This window comes from Dermochelys coriacea, chromosome 1 (assembly GCF_009764565.3).
Source record: "Dermochelys coriacea isolate rDerCor1 chromosome 1, rDerCor1.pri.v4, whole genome shotgun sequence".
NCBI classification, from domain to species: Eukaryota; Metazoa; Chordata; order Testudines; family Dermochelyidae; genus Dermochelys; species Dermochelys coriacea.
This window is the reverse complement of record NC_050068.2, coordinates 212242024-212260939: the sequence shown is the minus strand read 5'-3', so window position 1 is coordinate 212260939 and position 18916 is coordinate 212242024. Positions and strand designations below refer to the sequence as shown.

Genomic DNA, 18916 nt, shown 5'->3' with positions numbered 1-18916 from the left:
AAGTTTTCTTAGTATGAGGCAGGAGCCCTCCCCTTTCGCGCTCGTGCTTCCTCCCCACTTACCTCAGGGCTTTGGTCTCCTTCCCCTGGTTAACCTAGTTTAAAGCCCTCCTCACTACGTTAGCCAGCCTACTTGCAAAGATGGTCTTCCCTCTCTGTTAGGTGGAACCCAATACTCTCCAGACTCGTCTTAAGGGCTGGAGAGTATTGGGTGTTTTATAATCACCCTGCCATTTTCAAGGAGCCATCTTGTTTGGACAGAAACAGACATCTAGTGGATAAAGAGAAAGCTGGAAGCCAGCAATACACAAGATCTAGCCTTGTCACAACAGGTGGGCCCTAACAAGGCAGCTTTGGATTTATACAGCTCCTTTCCAAGGACTCAGTTTGTGATTTACAAACAGCCAGACTCCAGAAAAAGGGAGTTTCACAGTCCATGCAGTTTCCCAGCTGGGGAAAAAGGGTCTGAAGTAGTGCCTTGTCCAAGTGAGCCCGTGGCAGAAGTGGGAGCACAAAGATCTCTGGACTCCCAGTTCAGAGATTAATAAATAAAGCCACGTTGCCCATTATGAAAGTCACTTCACCTTTCAGCATCAGTTTCCTCCTCAGTAAAACGGGGAGAACAGCTACCTCACAAAGCAGTACTAAGGATTCAAGACTATCCATTCTTCATGTTTATGCAGAATTTTGAACACACTGAAATATTATTCCACAACAGAGAAATGGATAGATAAGAATATATATAGTGAGCACCCCTCTTCACTGAAGTTAGAGTAATGTTTTTTAAAGTTTTAACCAGACCAATTAAAAGTCCCCTTCCTGCTCAACTTTTGCTGTTTAGTGTCACAATTTTCACTAAAAAAGAAAAGGAGTACTTGTGGAACCTTAGAGACCAAAATTTGAGCATAAGCTTTCGTGAGCTACAGCTCACTTCATTGAATTTTCACTAGTTCTCTAGTTACCAGAGTCTCCCAAGCTAGACAGGGCCTGAATTCCCAGACAAAAGAAATGAGCGGGGAGGGAGAAAGAGAAGAGGGAGAAAAAAACCAACAAACCAAACTTCCATTTTTTCCCCAGAGGGAGAGCATTTCAGGCCTCCTTTATCCCCTATAAAGTAACAAAGAAAGGGTACAAAGCTCATTTTTCACCACTCTCTGCAGGGCCACTTTAAAAATGTGGCCTTGAGTTTCCCAGCATGTAGCACCCTTTAAAAAAAAAAAAAAGAAATACAATATTCTGTTCAAGTTCTTCCCTCCCCACAGCCCAAGCCCAGGGCTATAATACCGCATCAGGAACATAACTCAATGAAGTAGCATCTGATATAGACAACAGCTCAACGACCATCTATCCAGTCACCCTCCATGCAGCATAGCACCACCAGGGGTCACTACTGACTCAAAGAAGAAAGCACATCCCAATTTTCTTATCCTCTCATCAAGCAACTGCCCCATTCTACTCCTACTTAGCATTCACAACTGCACAACATCACAGCTTCCTAAAGTTGGATGAAGTGCAGCCACAGGATAGGCTGCTACCCACCTAATGTTTCCCAATGTAGTCAGCGTCTTTTCTGCAATGACAGACCACACACTGCAAGCCATCATCTCCAAAGACATTCTGAGCTGACTGCAGCACACTCAGCCCACAACTTGCATATACCTGAAGATACACTGAAGCCACAGAAGGCTGAATTCAGGAGCAGGGACTGAGCATTTCAGTAGGGCAAATTAACAGAAGAAACTTGGAGGGCAAGAGAAAAAGTTCCTCATCTCAGTTCCTCATTCTGACTACCAAATAAAAGCTACTGGGGGGCCTAATCCTGCTCTCATTTTACCAGTGGACTACAGTCAGGAACAGCACTGAAGTCAATGCAGATACACTGCCAAAAAATGGCCAGGGGGCACAGCAAGTTTTCCCATTACCACCCATCTCCTCTGTGGCTGTCTCTCTTAACCAGGAATTAAAGATGGTGTTAGGACATCAGCTAGGCTGCCTGCTAGACTAATTCGGCCAGCTAGCAGACATTAAAGTTGACATTATCTTGTCTACACTACCTTTTAGAAGATGGTGGCTAACATCACACCACCTATCCTAGTCGAGACAAACCCAGTGACACTGTGGTGATATATGGGGATGTCAAGAAGGGGAATGTGGGTAGTAATGATACTCGTTTGCACTGGCTTGCACTGCAGGTCCGGTATGGGGGCTAAATCACCAGGTGGCCTTAGAGGAGTGAAAAGGTCCCAACAGGGATCAATAGCTAAAGTAAAAGCTGTATTTGCACCAGAACCCTGCCCAGAAAAGAAAACACACACACACACACACACACACACACACACACAAGAAAACAAAACCCAGGGAGGCAAACCACTATGTCTCACTTCCTGTTTATGGCAGCTCCCATCTGCCCCTGCAACTACTCCACCCACTCAGGCAGGGTATGCACAATGGTGAAATGGCAGGAAGTGAGAGAGACCAAAGGGGAAGAGCTTTCACAATCTGAAACAAGCTACAGAGTGAGGTGAGGGATGAATCACAGAAATGGAAGATAGCGTGAGCCATCCCCACAGTGAGCCAAGCTGGGGGATTCTTCCCTGCAATATAACCACCCCCTACACTGATATTTATGGTATTCCTATAGACTCTGGTGAGACCAGAATTTCTCTTTCCCCCAGCCCCCTTTCCTCTTTGGGAGGAAGATACTATGCATGCCTAGATCAAAGTGATTGGAATTGTTTCCCCACGCTCCCCCCACCCACCCCTTTGTATCTCACTCTGGAGTCCTGCCACCCTCCCAGTGTGAGCACCTATCTATTCTTCATAGCAAGTTGCTTATTCATTGTTTAGACCAGGCACAGAACATATGCACTGAGAATGCAGGAATGCACATAAGCTCCCACAGATGGAGCAAGTAATAAGTTACGGATCTCACATACCTTCAGCAAGCAAAGGTGCTGCAGCTGGTGGGATCTCCCCCACTTTCCCAATCCGAGCACACTGGGCACCAGCCCCAGAAGGCTGGGGCAGTGGCAGATCCGAGGCATTCCCAGGTATGGCACCCCCAGCCTTGAAGGGGTTCATTTTGGGCTTAGGGGCAACCACTGGTGCAAACTTCTTCTGTGGGTTGTAGAAAGTTGGGGTGGAAATATTGATGCTGACTGTGGAAGTCATGCGAGTCCCTGGGCTACCAGATGATGCCATCTTGCTGCTGGCTGCTCAGCACCTGGGGGGCAGGAGGAGAGTGGAGACACAGACATGAGATCAGACATGACCCTGCAAGGGGAAACAAATCTGGAGAAAGGCACAGCAGGAAAACAGAATAGGAGGGTGGGTGCACCTGAGTGAGATTTGAGGGACATGAGTAGAACTTGGATGCTCCCAGGACTGACACACAAATATGTTTTGAAGTAAGAAATACTGTCTATCCCGGAGGCAAACCCGGAACAAGTGCCTCTCCCCTTCTCCTCACTGGGATGCAGGGAAGGAACAACTCGCCAAAGCACCAATAAACTCTCTCCACCTTCAGCCCTTTGCTGAATGGGATTAACAAACATGGAGAGGTCGGGAGGAGGGGGGGAAGGAGGCAGTAATGATAAACCGAGAGAAGGACAAAGCTGGGATCAATGCAGAAGAGAACTGCTGGAGAAGCCAGCCTTCTGCAGATGGCTCAGATCCCCACACCTCAGACTGGAGGCCCCCCTCCCCCCCAATACCAAGAGGCAGCTTTAGCATCTCTCACGTACCACCACCCATAAGTTCAGGGCTTCAGGAGGGTGCGTCACCACTGCATCCCTGCCAACTCTGTCCACCTCTCCCGATCCTCTCCTCACAACTCCCCCCCCCCCCATCCTTTTACCTGTAGACCCCCAGCCCTCTCTCGTCAGTGGGGAAGCTCCGATAGCTGCAGCACAAGCAGAACAAAGGGAAGCCTGGGCGATTCCATAAGGTCACACATTCCCCAGCCAAGCCCTTTGTCTTGCTGTCATTTCTGTCTTCCTGTCCCTTCCTGTCATTGTAGCAATAGGCAAGAGCTCCTGCAGCATCCTCAATGGCTGCAACAGCTGCCCGCCCTGCCCCCGCCCCTTCCTGCAGAAAGCAGCTCCTGGATCCAGCCAGCCTCACTAAACACATTCCTAGAGTCAGTCCCTCACAGCATAGAGCAGGGGCAAGCAAACTTTTTGGCCTGAGGGCCACACTGGGTTTCCAAAATTGTATGGAGGGCTGGTTAGGGGGTGGCTATGTCTCCCCAAACAGCCAGGCGTGGCCTGGCCCCTGCCTCCTATCAGACCCTCCCACCCCAACGGCTCCCCCACGACTCCTGCCCCATCCAACCCCCCCCACTCCCTGTCCCCTGGGCACCCCACCCGACTGCCCCCTGCTACTCCATCAAACCCCCCATTCCTGACTGCCCCCCCAGAACCTCTGCCCCATCCAACTCCTGTTCCCTGCCCTCTGACCATCCCCTATCCACACCCCCAGAACTCCCCTGCCTTCTATCCAACCCCCACTCCCCTGTTACCGTGCTGCCTGGAGCACCGGTAGCTTGCGGCGCTACAGCCGCGCCACCCAGAGCAGCGGTTCAGGCCTCGGCTCTGCAACTGCGCTGCCCGGCCGCCCAGAGCATTGTGCCAGCGGCTTGGTGCACTGAGGCTGCAGGGGAGGGGTAACAGCAGGGGACTAGCCTCCCAGGCCAGGAGCTCAGGGGCCAGGCAGAAGGGTTCCACGGGCCATAGTTTGCCCACCTCTGGTATAGATGCTACTCTAAAGCCAGTCCATCCATGGCCTGGCCTCAGGGTGCAGCCTAGTACAGCACAGCAAGCAGCACTTTCCTGTTTGCTGCAGAATATGCTCACAGTTCCATCCTACCAATGGTGTCTTCCTAGGGTCTAGCTCAGTGGTTCTCAAACTTTTGTACTGGTGACCCCTTTCACATAGCAAGCTTCTAAGTGCATATAAATTATAAATTTATAAATTATAAAATACTTTTATATATTTAACACCATTATAAACATCAGAGGCAAAGCAGGGTTCCCAGCAAGGTTGGTACCTTGCAACCCCTCTGAAGGATCCCGACCCCTAGTTTGAGAACCCCAGTACAGCAAGCTGCATATTTCCACTCCCAGGATCAGAGCCCAGCCATGTCCTGAAAAGCGACTTCTCTAAGGCTTGTAGGTGGCAAACTTGAAACCCCCTGAAACACTCCCCATCTCCTGCCCCATCCTCCCCTTCAAAAACCACCACTCAAGTTGCCCTCAGGATGTTTGCCAATAGCTCCTGGCTGTTGTGAGTTTGGAATCTCCTGATAAGAGCCCACATGTCTAAGATTCTCCCCATGCTGGTATCCAGGCCAGAGAAGCACTAAGTTTATCATGCTGACCACACACAGTAATGCTCCCAATGGTACAGAGGGAAGTATGCCAGCATTTGGACTTAGTTTGTTTCTGATTACCCTACACATACAGAGAATCCCTCTAGGCAAAACCTTAATATACATTCCATTCAGCACAACTTATTTTATCAGCCATTTAAACAAAACAGAAACAGGGACTGAAGCTTCCCCAACATGCCTCTAGACTGACCTACCTCTCCTCCCCCTATCCATGCTATGGTTCCCCCACAGTTCTACTGGTATCCATCAATCCTGACCTGCAGCTCCCTGATTATGAAATGTGCATTAACTGGGACCCGTTATTCAAGCGTACCAAAAAAAAAAAAAAAATTACTGAGGGAGTGTCACTAGGCAAGCCTGAGCCTAAATTAGTTATCAAACCTCCCCCAAAGATAGATATTTCCCGACATCTACATCAATGAGAAGACTCCATGTAGCCGTAGAGGTTAATGACACCAAAGCCTCAAGCAAGGGCTATGCATGACCCGTCTACTGATTAGGGGCAGAAATTGAGATTTAGATCCTTTCACTGGCCATAGTTGCACTGGCTACACGAAAGCAATCCATTTTAAGGCATCACAGACTGCTCTGTTTTCTGTGCAAGTGCTGTAGACCCAGACCTAAACCATACCTACTCGGTGACCCACCAAAGGGAAACCAACCAACTCTTCTTAGGCTTAGGCCTCCATAGGCCAGTCTCCAGTGCATCCCACTCTCAAGTAGGGAAGGGAACATGGAAAGAGACCCACACTAACTTCCTCCAAAATGATTCCTTTCCTATGAAGCAGCAGTTTGTGACCCCGTTTTTATGGGGTCGCCAGGGCTGGCTTAGACTTGCTAGGGCCTGGGCCAAAGCCCAAGTCCAACCACACAGGGCTGAAGCTGCAGCCTGAGGGCTTTAACCCTGGGTGGTAGGGCTCAAGTTAAAAGTCCCATGCCTGGGGCTGAAGCCCTGGGTTTTGACTCTCAGGTGGGCTCAGGCTTCAGTTCCCCCCTCTTGGGGCCGTGTAGTAATTTTTGACGTCAGAAGGGGGTCACAGTGCAATGAAGTTTGAGAACCCCTGCTATGGAGGATATCAATTCAGACCAATCAGGGAGTATTGGGTGGGAGGGGTAATGTTTTAGAATTGCTACAATCCAGTAACTCTGGCAACTGCACCCACAGAGTCACATGCCTCCTCTAAATGGAAAGTGGAGAAAGGGGATGTGCTATTAAAAATATGAAGTGAAAGAATCAAGCTGATTTACAAAAACCCCAAAATTTGAAGGATTTTGTTTTGTTTTTAATTAAACAAAGAGCCACATGCATTTCCACCCCTTCAAACTCTGGTTAATCCTGCAAAGTTTGCTTGGTTGGCAAAAAAAAGAGTTACAAAACCCCAGCAACAAAGTAATTTATTTTTCAAGCAGCTAGTGTTTCCCTGTTCAACCACCACCCCCATTCTTTTGCCCAGTGACCCCCACTTCCCTTCCCCCACCAGTAAATTCATTCCAGTCACAAAACCCTGCATGCAAGTTGTAGTCAGGAATCGGACCGGGGAAAGGGGAACTTTCAAAGCTACAAGCCAGGCCTGGAGTGAATCTGTAACAAACACATAACTAAATACCGCACCCCGGTCTTCTTCTCTGCACAGCAGGAAAGGAACATGCAAACATATTTCAAACTCCAGGCAGTCACAAATTTGCAGGCACAAGTATCTTCAGATCCCCGCCCAGGAAGGCAGAGGAGAAATAAAGCAGTTCCCGAAAGTGTTATGGGTTCTTTCCCCACCTAAACATCTGGAAAAGGCTCTAGAGCAGGTCTCACACACAAGAGAAGAATGTCTCAACTCAAACCAGCCAGCAGAGCCCCTTCTCCTCCCCCCCCCCCCCATTGCTAAACCTTTACAAAAGAAAGGAGGCGACTTGGAAGGCATTTCATTTTGCTAGGGAGGGGAGGAACGTACCCAGCTAAAAGCTGGCAAGTAGTTTGTCAGGCTTTCAAAAATTTGAGGCTCCCACGGAAAATAAAACGGAAACACAGACACGTCAAACCCATAAATTTAACGCTAAATCCGGCCCCAAGCTGGGCAACCAGCATAAACCACAAAACATAACAGCAAGTTCAGTCTCTCACCCCCAGTGGGTGTGGTAGGAAATTGGGGGGGGGGGGTGGGGTTCCCTGATCAACAAACATGCATTTAGTTTCGGAGCATAAAGTTACAATAGAACTAAGAGGCAAGAGCTTCCCCTAGGACAAGCTCTTCTCCAAGGGCAGCGTGAGGGAGAGGACTCACCTTTGGGGAGAAGTTCAGGAAGAGAAGGGTGGCGTCCCTTGGACTAAAAGTTTGTTCCTGCGGCTTGTAAAGCCTCTAGTGCTGCTGGAACGCAAGCCCAGCTTCACGCCTTCCTCCCCGTGGCTGGGCGTCCTGCTCTCTCTGCCCCCTGCACAGCAATCTGGACTTGCTTCAGTTTCACGTCGGCCAAAAAGGGGACGGGGGGGAGGAAGAGGAGTGACTCTAGATAGAATTACCAGGCCTACGGACTTCCCTAGCATCTAGCAAAAAAAAAAAAGGCCTCGCCCCAGCGAAGCTGTTTGACCATAAAAGGAGAGAGGCTATGTGAACAGCTGAGCTCACTCACCAGGGAATGTGGCAATGAGGTAACAGGGAGAGGATGAATTCACTAGACGGGGCTGGGGGGGGAGAGACAGCAACTCTCCCACTCTTAAAATCAGCATCTCATTACCTTTCCCCCTTTTCCTCTGTGTTTTCATGGAGGTGTCAGTTTTCTCTCCTATTACTGCTTATGGAAGGCCCATATTTCCTGCCCTTTCTGCTTTCTTTCTATTCCTGGATTTTCTCTTCCCCCCCCCCCCCGAGATTTGCCAGGCCTCTCAATCCTGCTTCCCAGCCTCTTCCAATCCACTCCCGTCTTCTCCCCCCCCCCCCCCAGCCCCCAGCTCAGTCAGAGCCCTTCAGTTTAGGCTTCCCCCTGCAGGCTTGTGTTTTCTCTCTTTCTCCAGAATGCGGTCTGCTTCCTTCTTTTTCAGCAGCTGGAGTTTTCCCTGTGTCAACCCCCACCCCATTCCTTCACCCAGTGAACCCCACTTTTCCCTCACCCACCAGTGACTTCATTTCCACTACCCCTACACGTAAGGAGAAACTTGGCAGCTCTGGTGAGTCAGGGTCCCTCTCAGTCTCTCCCCCACCCCCTCCCCACAGCAACCAGCTGCAAGAGAATCTGACTCAGACTTTCCCAATCCTACAGACACTGTTTTTTAAAAAAAACAACCAAACCCACAATCCTGCAAGTAATGTAATTCCTCATTTATTCAGTACTGAACAGGACCTTATCCCAAACCCCAGCACCTAAACAGACCACTTAGCTCCCTGGCAACATGCTCGCACAGGCCACACAGCTCTACTGATGCCCCTCACTCCTAGCATAGCCATGACGCAATCTTCTGGCTATTCCAGTTTTGTGCTTTGCAAATTGTATGTACTGATCTGCAGGATCCACGTTATTCCCAAATGCATTCCAGTATTACCTTTTAGGTTTTGTTTTTAATCTGAGCACAGATACCGTGCTTAATACTGTACCTCACACAGAAGAAGATCTGGTCCCTGCACCAAGGAGTTTAAAATAGAAATTTCCTATCTTTGGTGTTCTTTTTTCTCTTTCCCTGAGCCCTTCTTTTTGCAGGGCAGCCTCCCTAAACCTATTTCTTCCAAACAGGGAGCCAAGGGGGAATTCCTGTTCTTTATGTAATCACCATACTTTCACCTTGGAATCTGGCTATGATATTGGGCTTTCTGCCCTATTGTTGCCAAATTTCCAGAGATTACTTACTGTTTGCAATGCTCAGAGGATTTAGGACATATCTACACTGGGGTATTTATCCACCTATTACACTGATGTAGCTGCCACAGTCCACACCCCTAATGGTTCATGGGACTTCCATTGGTGCAGCTTGTCTGGGGTAAAAGGCACCAGTTCAAATCCCAGTTTACACTGGTACAAAGTGTCTGAACTAGGTATTTGTACTGATGCAGCTATGTTGGAGTAGCTACAAAAGTGTCTAAAAACTCTAACACAGACAAACCCTTAATTGTACGTGTCATGTGAAAGATGACACCTCCACTATTGTGTAGCCTGAGCAAATCACTGCATTTCTCTGTGCCTCAATTTTCCTGTCTGTGAAATGGGACTAGCTATAGTGATTATCTCTTATACAAGTGCTGAGTATTGTTATTATGATACTACAAGTGCAGACATGTCAGGAGACCCGTTTACAATCTGGTTGTCCCCAGACACAGTTCATGCACCATGTGATTTTGTAGGATATATGAGCTAGCTATGGTAACAGAGTTCCAGCCCAAACTGCTCTGGCTGCAAGAGCATAGAACCCAGTGTGGTAGTGACAGTGTGATCTAGTGCATTAGGGCACTGGACTAAGATTCAGGAGATGTGAGTTCTATTACTGGCTTTGCTGGTGACTATTTTGAGCATGTTACTTTCCATTTGTTTAGTCTTCCACTGTGTCTCATGTGCTTAGACTCAGCTCCTCAAGGCCAGGACTGCCTTGTACTATGTACCATGCTTAGCACAATGGGGCCATAATCTCATTTGGTTCTCAAGGCACTGCTGGAATATGAATAATCTATATAATAAAAGCTTCCAGGAATATTGATCTGGAGCCTAAAACATCTGTTGAGTCCATGTGAAGTTACAGAAGCAGCTACAGGTGTGGTCAAAATCTCACTTTGTTCAGAATACCACCAATTTCAATCATCACTGGGTTTTTCAGTCTGTTACAATCTTATTTTTAAATTCTCAGCCATTTTGTCCTTAAGAATTATAATCATGCAGTGTACATTACAGTAAGGCATGTATCTATGCAATATTGAATGTCCTACACCAGTGTTGCATGCAGTGTTGCTGTAGCCATGTTGGTTCCAGGATATTAAAGAGACAAGGTGGGTGTGAGGTCATATCTTTTATTGGATCAGCTTCTGTTGGTAAGAGAGACAAGCTTTTGATCTTACACAGAGCGCTTCTTCAGGTCTGAGAAACTACTCAAAGTGTCACTGCTAAATACAAGGTTTGAACAGATTATTTAGTATAAGTAGTTAACACATATTTCAAGGGACCATTCACAGTGAAGTGGCCCGTTAACATCCCTACAATCACAGGGAGGAAAAGAAGGGGGAGGAGGGTTAGTGGGTTACAGATTGTTGTAATAAGCCATAAATCCGGTGTCTCTATTCCAGGGGTGGGCAAACTTTTTGGCCTGAGGGCCACATCAGGTTTCTCAAATTGTATGGAGGCCTGGTTAGGGGAGGCTGTGCCCTCTATCCAGCCCCCCCTGCTTCTTGCCCCCAGATGGCCACCCCGGGACTCCTGCCCTATCCAACCCCCCTGTTCCCTGAAGGCCCCCCGGGGAGCCCTGCCCCGTCCACCTCCCCTGCTCCGGTCCCCTGACAGCCCCCAGACCTCCCACCCCTAACTGCCCCCTGCTGCCCCATCCAACCACCCCTTCTCCCTGACCACCCCCGGACCTCTCGCCCCTAACTGTCCCCGCCCCTAACTGCCCACCACCACCCCATTCAACCCCCCTCTCCTTCCTGACTGCCCCCCCAGGACCCCTGCCCCATCCATCCCCCCTGCTCCCTGTCCCATGACCACCCCCTGCCGCCCCATCCAACCCCTCCTCTCCTTCCTGACTGCAGGACCCCTGCCCCCATTCAACCCCCTTGTTCCCCACCCTCGGACAGCCCCAACCCCTATCCACGCCCCTGATCACCCCCCAAGCTCCCCTGCCCTCTATCCAACCCCCTGCTCCCTGCCTGGCCTGGAGCACCGGTGGCTGACAGTGTGGCTGCACCAGGACAGGCAGCCGCGCAGCACAGAGCACCCGGTCAGGCCAGGCTCTGCAGCCCTGCTGCCCAGAGCATTGCACCGCGTGGCGGCGTGGCTGTGGGGGAGGAGGAACAGCAAGGGAGGGGCCAGGGAGCTCAGGGCTGGGCTGGATATTCCCACGGGCCGAATGTGGCCGGCGGGCTGTAGTTTGCCCACCTCTGCTCTATTCAGTCCATGATTTTTAGTGTCTAGCAAAGTTATGAATTTAGGCTCCTTTCATCTTTTGAAAGTGTTATGCAGGTTTCCCATGCAGGTTTTCTAGGACTGATAAGTCAAATACAGGGTGATCGCTTTGTGAAAAATGTTTATCCACAGGTAATCTGGTGTTATAGTCTTTTCATTTTCCTGGGTGAGTTCATCCAAGAGTTGCATCCGATGAAGTGAGCTGTAGCTCACGAAAGCTTATGCTCAAATAAATTTGTTAGTCTCTAAGGTGCCACAAGTACTCCTTTTATCCAAGAGTATAGTGATTGTCTGGTTTCACCCATAGTTGCTATTAGAGCATTTAGTGCACTAAATGAAGTACATGAGATGTTGTGATAGGCATGTGTAGGTGACATGTAGGGAGGGGGCTTTATTTCTGTATTGAAGCAAGTCGGGGCAACGGATTCTTCCTAAAAGTGGAGCAGGTATGAGACCACACACCCTCTGTGGCCCCGCCCTTGCCCCTCCTCTTCCCCCCCAAGGCCCTGCCTCCCAGTCAAGCCAGAGCTGGGTCAGGGAACCATCGACCCTCCATCTGCTCGAGGTGGGGGGACCCAAAAGCAGTCTCTGGTCTGTGTTCCTGCCCCCTGCCCAGGGCAGGTGGAGGGTCTGCAGCTCCCCACAATTACCCACATGGCTCTTACCCCAACTCAACTCTGGCTTCTGTCCTGACCTGGGGTGGGATTTCAGGGGCCGAAGAGCCACAACTGGGCCATGGTACAGCCCCCGGGCAGCTATGGGGAGTCACAAACCTCTATCTGCCCTGGGGAGGGGGGAGCACGGCTGTGGGGACACAGACCAGGGGCTGCTCAGAGGCCCCCCATCCTGGGCAGTTGGAGGGTCTGTGACTCCCCACAGCTGCCTGGGCTCCCCGGGCTGTAATTACCCTGGCCAGGCTCAAGCTTTGGGCCTGGCTGGGGATAAGGACCTCGGGGGAAAGAGGAAGGACAGGAGGCTGGGCCAATGGCAAAAACTGGATGGGCCAGGTCTGTTCACTTTCAAAAGGGGAAGGACCATGGTCCCTTGGCCCCCCCGTTCCTATGCCCCTGAAGCAGGTTATCTTGGGGCATTTGGGTGACAGATCCCATAATGTGATCCATAGGCGCTGACTCCCATGGAGCAACCATGGAAAAAAATGGTGCTCAGCACCCACGAGCCACAGCTGTTTGGTGGCACTGCCAAACAGCTGATCTGTGGGACTGCCAAACAGCTGTTTGGTGGCTCAGGGAGAGGCTTGCGGGAGGGTGGAGAGCAGTGAGCAGCGGCGGGGTCATGGGCACTCCCATGCCTATCCAACCACTTCCTGTCCCCTGACTACCCCCTGGGACACTCTGCCCCTTATCCAACCCCCCCGCTCCCCACCCCCTTACCATGCCATTCAGAGCACCAGGACTGGCAGCCACGCCACCTGACCAGAGCCAGCCATGCCACCGCACTGCCCGGCAGGAGCTCGCAGCCACACCGCTCAGAGCGCTGGTGGCACAGCGAGCTGCGGGTGCAAGAAAGGGGGGACAGTAGGAGAGGGGTCAGGGGCTAGCCTCCCCGGCCAGGAGTTAAAGGGCCGGGCAGGACAGTCCCGTGGGCTAGATGTGGCCCACAGGCTGTAGTTTGCCAACTTCTGGTCTAGGGGGGGAATGCGGAGTGAGGGCAGGGCTTCAGGGTGGAAAGAGACAGAGCAAGGGCAGGGCCTTGGGGGAAGGGATGGAGTAGGGGTGGGGCACCCACAGGGAAAAATAAAAGTCAGCACCTATGATGTGATCGACTTCTCTGGTGGACTGTCATTGTTTGGTGACGGCAGTTTTGAATTTGAGTAGGTGTATATCCCAGACTTTCTCCCCAGAGCATCCACCAGAGAAGATAGCATGATGGAATGAGCCACCCAAATACCCCCAAGAGAACATGCTTCAATACAGAAATACCCACCTCCTGATCGCACACCCCTAGTTGTCAACTACCACCTCACACTGGAACCCCTGCAGGGTATCATCAAACTGCTACAACCCATACTTGATAGGGACTCCATCCTGAAAACAATTTTTCCTGAACCCCATCTTCTGGCCTTCAAACAACCCCCCAGCCTCTCCAAGGTCATCATCGGAAGCAAGCTCCCCACAGACCAGCAAAAAGAAAAGGAGTACTTGTGGCACCTTAGAGACTAACAAATTTATTTGAGCATAAGCTTTTGTGAGCTACAGCTCACTTCATCGGATGCATTCAGTGGAAAATACAGTGGGGAGATTTATGTACACAGAGAACATGAAACAATGGGTGTTACCATACACACTGTAATGAGAGTGATCAGGTAAGGTGAACTATTACCAGCAGGAGAGCAGAGAGGGGTGGGGGGGACCTTTTGTAGTGATAATCAAGGTGGGCCATTTCCAGCAGTTGACAAGAACGTCTGAGGAACAGTACAGGGCGGGGAGGAGGGGGGGAATAAACAAGGGGAAATAGTTTTACTTTGTGTAATGACACATCCACACCCAGTCTTTATTCAAGCCTAAGTTAACTGTGTCAAATTTGCAAATTAATTCCAATTCAGCAGTCTCTCATTGGAGTCTGTTTTTGAAGCTTTTTTGTTGAAGAATTGCCACTTTTAGGTCTGTAATCGAGTGACCAAACAGATTGAAGTGTTCTCCGACTGGTTTTTGAATGTTATAATTCTTGATGTCTGATTTGTGTCCATTTATTCTTTTACGTAGAGACTGTCCAGTTTGGCCAATGTACATGGCAGAGGGGCATTGCTGGCACATGATGGCATATATCACATTGGTAGATGTGCAGGTGAATGAGCCTCCGATAGTGCGACTGATGTGATTAGGCCCTATGATGGCGTCCCCTGAATAGATATGTGGACAGAGTTGGCAATGGGCTTTGTTGCAAGGATAGGTTCCTGGGTTAGTGGTTCTGTTGTGTGGTGTGTGGTTGCTGGTAAGTATTTGCTTCATGTTGGGGGGCTGTCTGTAAGCAAGGACTGGCCTGTCTCTCAAGATCTGTGAGAGTGATGGGACGTCCTTCAGGATAGGTTGTAGATCCTTGATGATGCATTGGAGAGGTTTTAGTTGGGGGCTGAAGGTGATGGCTAGTGGCGTTCTGTTATTTTCTTTGTTGGGCCTGTTCTGTAGTAGATAACTTCTGGGTACTCTTCTGCCTCTGTCAATCTGTTTCTTCACTTCAGCAGGTGAGTAATGTAGTTGTAAGTACGCTTGATAGAGATCTTGTACGTGTCTGTCTCTGCCTGAGGGGTTGGAGCAAATGCGGTTGTATCGTTGAGCTTGGCTGTAGACAATGGATCATGTGGTGTGGTCTGGATGAAAGCTGGAGGCATGTAGGTAGGCATAGCGGTCAGTGGGTTTCCGGTATAGGGTGGTGTTTATGTGACCATCGCTTATTACCACCGTAGAGTCCAGGAAGTGGATCTCTTGTGTGGACTGGTCCAGGCTGAGGTTGATGGTGGGATGGAAATTGTTGAAATCATGGTGGAATTCCTCAAGGGCTTCTTTTCCATGGGTCCAGATGATGAAGATGTCATTAATGTAGCGCATATAGAGTAGGGGCATTAGGGAACAAGAGCTGAGGAAGCGTTGTTCTAAGTCAGCCATAAAAATGTTGGCATACTGTGGGGCCATGTGGGTACCCATAGCAGTGCTGCTGATTTGAAGGTATACATTGTCCCCAAATGTGAAATTGCTATGGGTGAGGACAAAGTCACAAAGTTCAGCCACCAGGTTAGCCACGACATTATCAAGGATACTGTTCCTGACGGCTTGTAGTCCATCTTTGTATGGAACGTTGGTGTAGAGGGCTTCTACATCCATAGTGGCCAGGATGGTGTTTTTAGGAAGATCACTGATGGATTGTAGTTTCCTCAGGAAGTCAGTGGTGTCTCAAAGATAGCTGGGAGTGCTGGTAGCGTAGGGCCTGAGGAAGGAGTCTACATAGCCAGACAATTCTGCTGTCAGGGTGCCAATGCCTAAGATGATGGGGCGTCCAGGATTTCCAGGTTTATGGATCTTGGGTAGCAGATAGAATACCCCAGGTCGGGGTTCCAGGGGTGTGTCTGTGCGGATTTGTTCTTATGCTTTTTCAGGGAGTTTCTTGAGCAAATGTTGTAGTTTCTTTTGGTAACCCTCAGTGGGATCAGAGGGTAATGGCTTGTAGAAAGTGGTATTGGAGAGCTGCCTAGTAGCCTCTTGTTCATATTCTGACCTATTCATGATGACGACAGCACCTCCTTTGTCAGCCTTTTTGATTATGATGTCAGAGTTGTTTCTGAGGCTGTGGATGGCATTGTGTTCTGCACGGCTGAGGTTATGAGGCAAGTGATGCTGCTTTTCCACAATTTCAGCCCGTGCACGTCGACAGAAGCACTCTATGTAGAAGTCCAGTCTGTTGTTTCAACCTTCAGGAGGAGTCCACCCAGAATCCTTCTTTTTGTAGTGTTGGTAGGAAGGTCTCTATGGGTTAATATGTTGTTCAGAGATGTGTTGGAAATATTCCTTGAGTCGGAGACGTCGAAAATAGGATTCTAGGTCACCACAGAACTGTATCATGTCCATGGGGGTGGAGGGGCAAAAGGAGAGGCCCCGAGATAGGACAGATTCTTCCGCTGGGCTAAGAGTATAGTTGGATAGATTAAACAATCTGTTCAAACCTGTTCAAACAAACAATCTGTTCTAAACAATCTGCTCAAACCTTGTATTTAGCAGTGACACTTTAGGCTTGTCTTCACTGATTAGGGCTTGTCTATACTTACATTTTATAGCGCCCTAACTTGCTGGCTCAGGGGTGTGAAAAATCACCCCACTGAGCACAGCAAGTTTGAGCTCTTTCAAGCACTAGTGTGGACAGGCTCAGAGCGCTGGGAGCTATTCCCCTTGAGGAGGTGGATTACAAGGAGTACTGAGAGAGCTCTCTCCCAGTGCTTGCGCATGACCACACTCACACTTCAAAGCGCTTGAAGTTTCTACTGTAGAGGTAGCCTTATAGGGACACAGCTGCAATGGTACAGCTGTGCTAATGTAGCGCTTTAGTGAAGACGCTACTACGCCGATGGGAGAGATTCTTCCATCGGTGTAGTTAATCCACTTCCCCAAGAGGCAGTAGCTATGTCGGTGGGAGAAGCTGTCCCATCAACATAGCACTGTCTACATGGGGGGTTAGGTCAGTATAACTACGTCTCACTGGTGTGGATTTTTCACACCCGAGTGATGTAGTTATACCAATATGGGTCTGTAGTGTAGACTTGGCCTTTGAGTTAGTTTCCCAGAACTGAAGAAGTGCTCTGTGTGGTTCAAAAGCTTCTCTCCCTCACCAACAGAAGTTGGTCCAATAAAAGATATTATCTCACTCACCTTATCTCTCTACATCATTGTGTGGCATAAGATGTAATTCAATCAATCAGCACACTTACTCTCCAGCCAATTTCCATGCAACAGATTCATTGGTTGTATGAAAGAAACTACACAGATGGTGGATTACTTTGATCAACTGCCACAGTTCTTCAAAACCAACCACACAACAACACAGCCTGTGCACGCAATATCCTCAAACACACATTGCCTCACACCAAAGCACACATTCCTCACTTGCCACCTGCACAACTTTCCCCACACAACACAACCACATACACCAAACACCCAGTACAAACGATAACCTGAAACATCACTTGGAAGCCTAGAATGGGCTGTTCAGTTCCTGTGACATGATGGAAACAGCTCCAAGCATGGTTGAGAGATCTTTTGTTTACAATATCACTAGGTTCCATAATCACTGGGATTCTCAGTCAGTTACTGTCCAATTTTTAAGTTCTCAGGGTGATGGGTCAAGGCCAGATGGCTATAGAAAAGTAGTCTTATTGGGATCCAGGGAGTGGGCGGGCGAAGCCCGTCCACCGCTAAAGGATCCCCCCCCAGCCTCAAAGGGGGATCCACAGGACCTAGATACCCAAAAAATTCTGGGGGACAACTAATGAAATAACAGAGACAGGAGTGCGGTCAAAGGGTCAAACGAAGGAAACCAGACGGGGACACCAAGCAGAGAACCCCGGACAGCACCCACGGCTCCTCAAAGGCATCAAGGGAGTCAGAGGACGCCGACCAGAGGAACTCTGCCCGGATACGTGAACGGACCGAAGATCGGAAATTGGCCCCACAGTCACAGGAGACTCCATCGGCCAACCTCCTCACTCTGGTTTTATAGATGGCCATTTTAGCTAAGGCCAGAAGGAGGATGACCAGGAGATCCCATGACTTTGTGGGGCCATGGATTGGGAGTGCATAGATAAGAAGGTGAGGGGAGAAGTGCAACCAAAAACGTAATAAAATATTGGTGAGGAGCCAGAATAGGGGCTGCAGCCTGGCACACTCCAAGTATATATGTGCCACGGTATCCCTCCCACCGCAAAAGGGGCAGGTATCTGGGATTGAGGAGAACTGCGCCAAGTACACACCCGTGCTCACGGCTCCGTGAAGGAGCCGCCAACAGACATCCCCAGCGGGCCTTAGGACTAAGGTGGAAAATAGGCTGGCCCACCGGGGCTCCTCATCCACCAAAGGTGGCAGGAGGTCCCGCCATTTTGTATCGGGATGGGACACGAGGGTGAGGCGTGAAGGGTGTGGAGCACGAGCGTGTAGAGATGTTTTCTTGGCACGGTTTGAGAGCAGACCGGCTGCATCTCATGCAGCCGGCTTCTAGTGAAGGGGTCAGTTCGGTCCACGGGGCAGGGGTCCAATTAAAAGGTCCGGCGGGCCTGGGGTAGCGGGTGGGTGGGGCGTGCCCTCATGCAGGACCCAGTAGAGATAAACCCAAGCAACGGGTGGCAAAGAAGCCTTTACCTCCTGAAGTATGCGCCGGGGAGTACAAGGTCTGGAAAGCCCCATACGCTGACCGAGCGTCAGGGGATCCAACCAGTCTCCCCGGTCATAGTCCAGGAGGTCTCTGACTCTTGTGACCTCTGCCAGGATCAACCCCTGGCGCACCAAACGAGACTCCGCCACCTGCACACGGAGCTGGGGATTGTGTAGCAGGGGCTCCGTGAGGAGATCTGCCCCCTCGGTGGCCGCCACGGAACTGGTCATTGAAAAGAGTTTCCAGGTCCAGAGGAGGTCCTGGTAGAAGACCGGCAGCCCGGAGAGGTCTCGTGGAAGACCTCTCAGATGGAGATAAAAGAGCTGCTGGTTGTACCGGAGCCCTCGGAAGCGGCGCAGGAAGGCGTGCGCCAGTATGCTCCATGCCGGACTACCTGCACCATAAAGGAGCCTCTGCAGGGTCTGGAGATGGAGGTGAAACCCAGGGCCGGGACCAGGGTGTTGAGCCGGTACCAGAGCATGGACAGGACTAGTTGATTAAGCACTAGTGCTCTCCCTCGAAGGTAGAGGCACCGGAGTAGTCCTGTCCATTTCCGGAGCCGCTCTATCACCCC

General features: G+C 50.1%; 1 protein-coding gene across 4 annotated transcripts in view; it reads right to left on the bottom strand.

Annotated features, from left to right (window-relative positions):
- The window catches only part of ZYX (zyxin), a 29603-nt gene extending 21608 nt beyond the window's left edge, over positions 1-7995 (bottom strand). The window contains exons 1-2 of one of the 4 annotated variants that reach the window (XM_038391600.2): positions 7665-7995; positions 2936-3222 (exon numbers count right to left, since the gene is read on the bottom strand). In XM_038391600.2, the coding sequence (XP_038247528.1) occupies positions 2936-3200 (265 nt within the window). In that variant the 5' untranslated portion in view covers positions 3201-3222; positions 7665-7995. Of the gene's footprint in view, positions 1-2935; positions 3223-3855; positions 4077-7664 lie in introns of those variants that run through there. The other 3 variants (XM_038391583.2, XM_038391610.2, XM_038391592.2) reach the window with 3 other exon arrangements.
- Positions 7996-18916: the final 10921 nt, after the last annotated feature.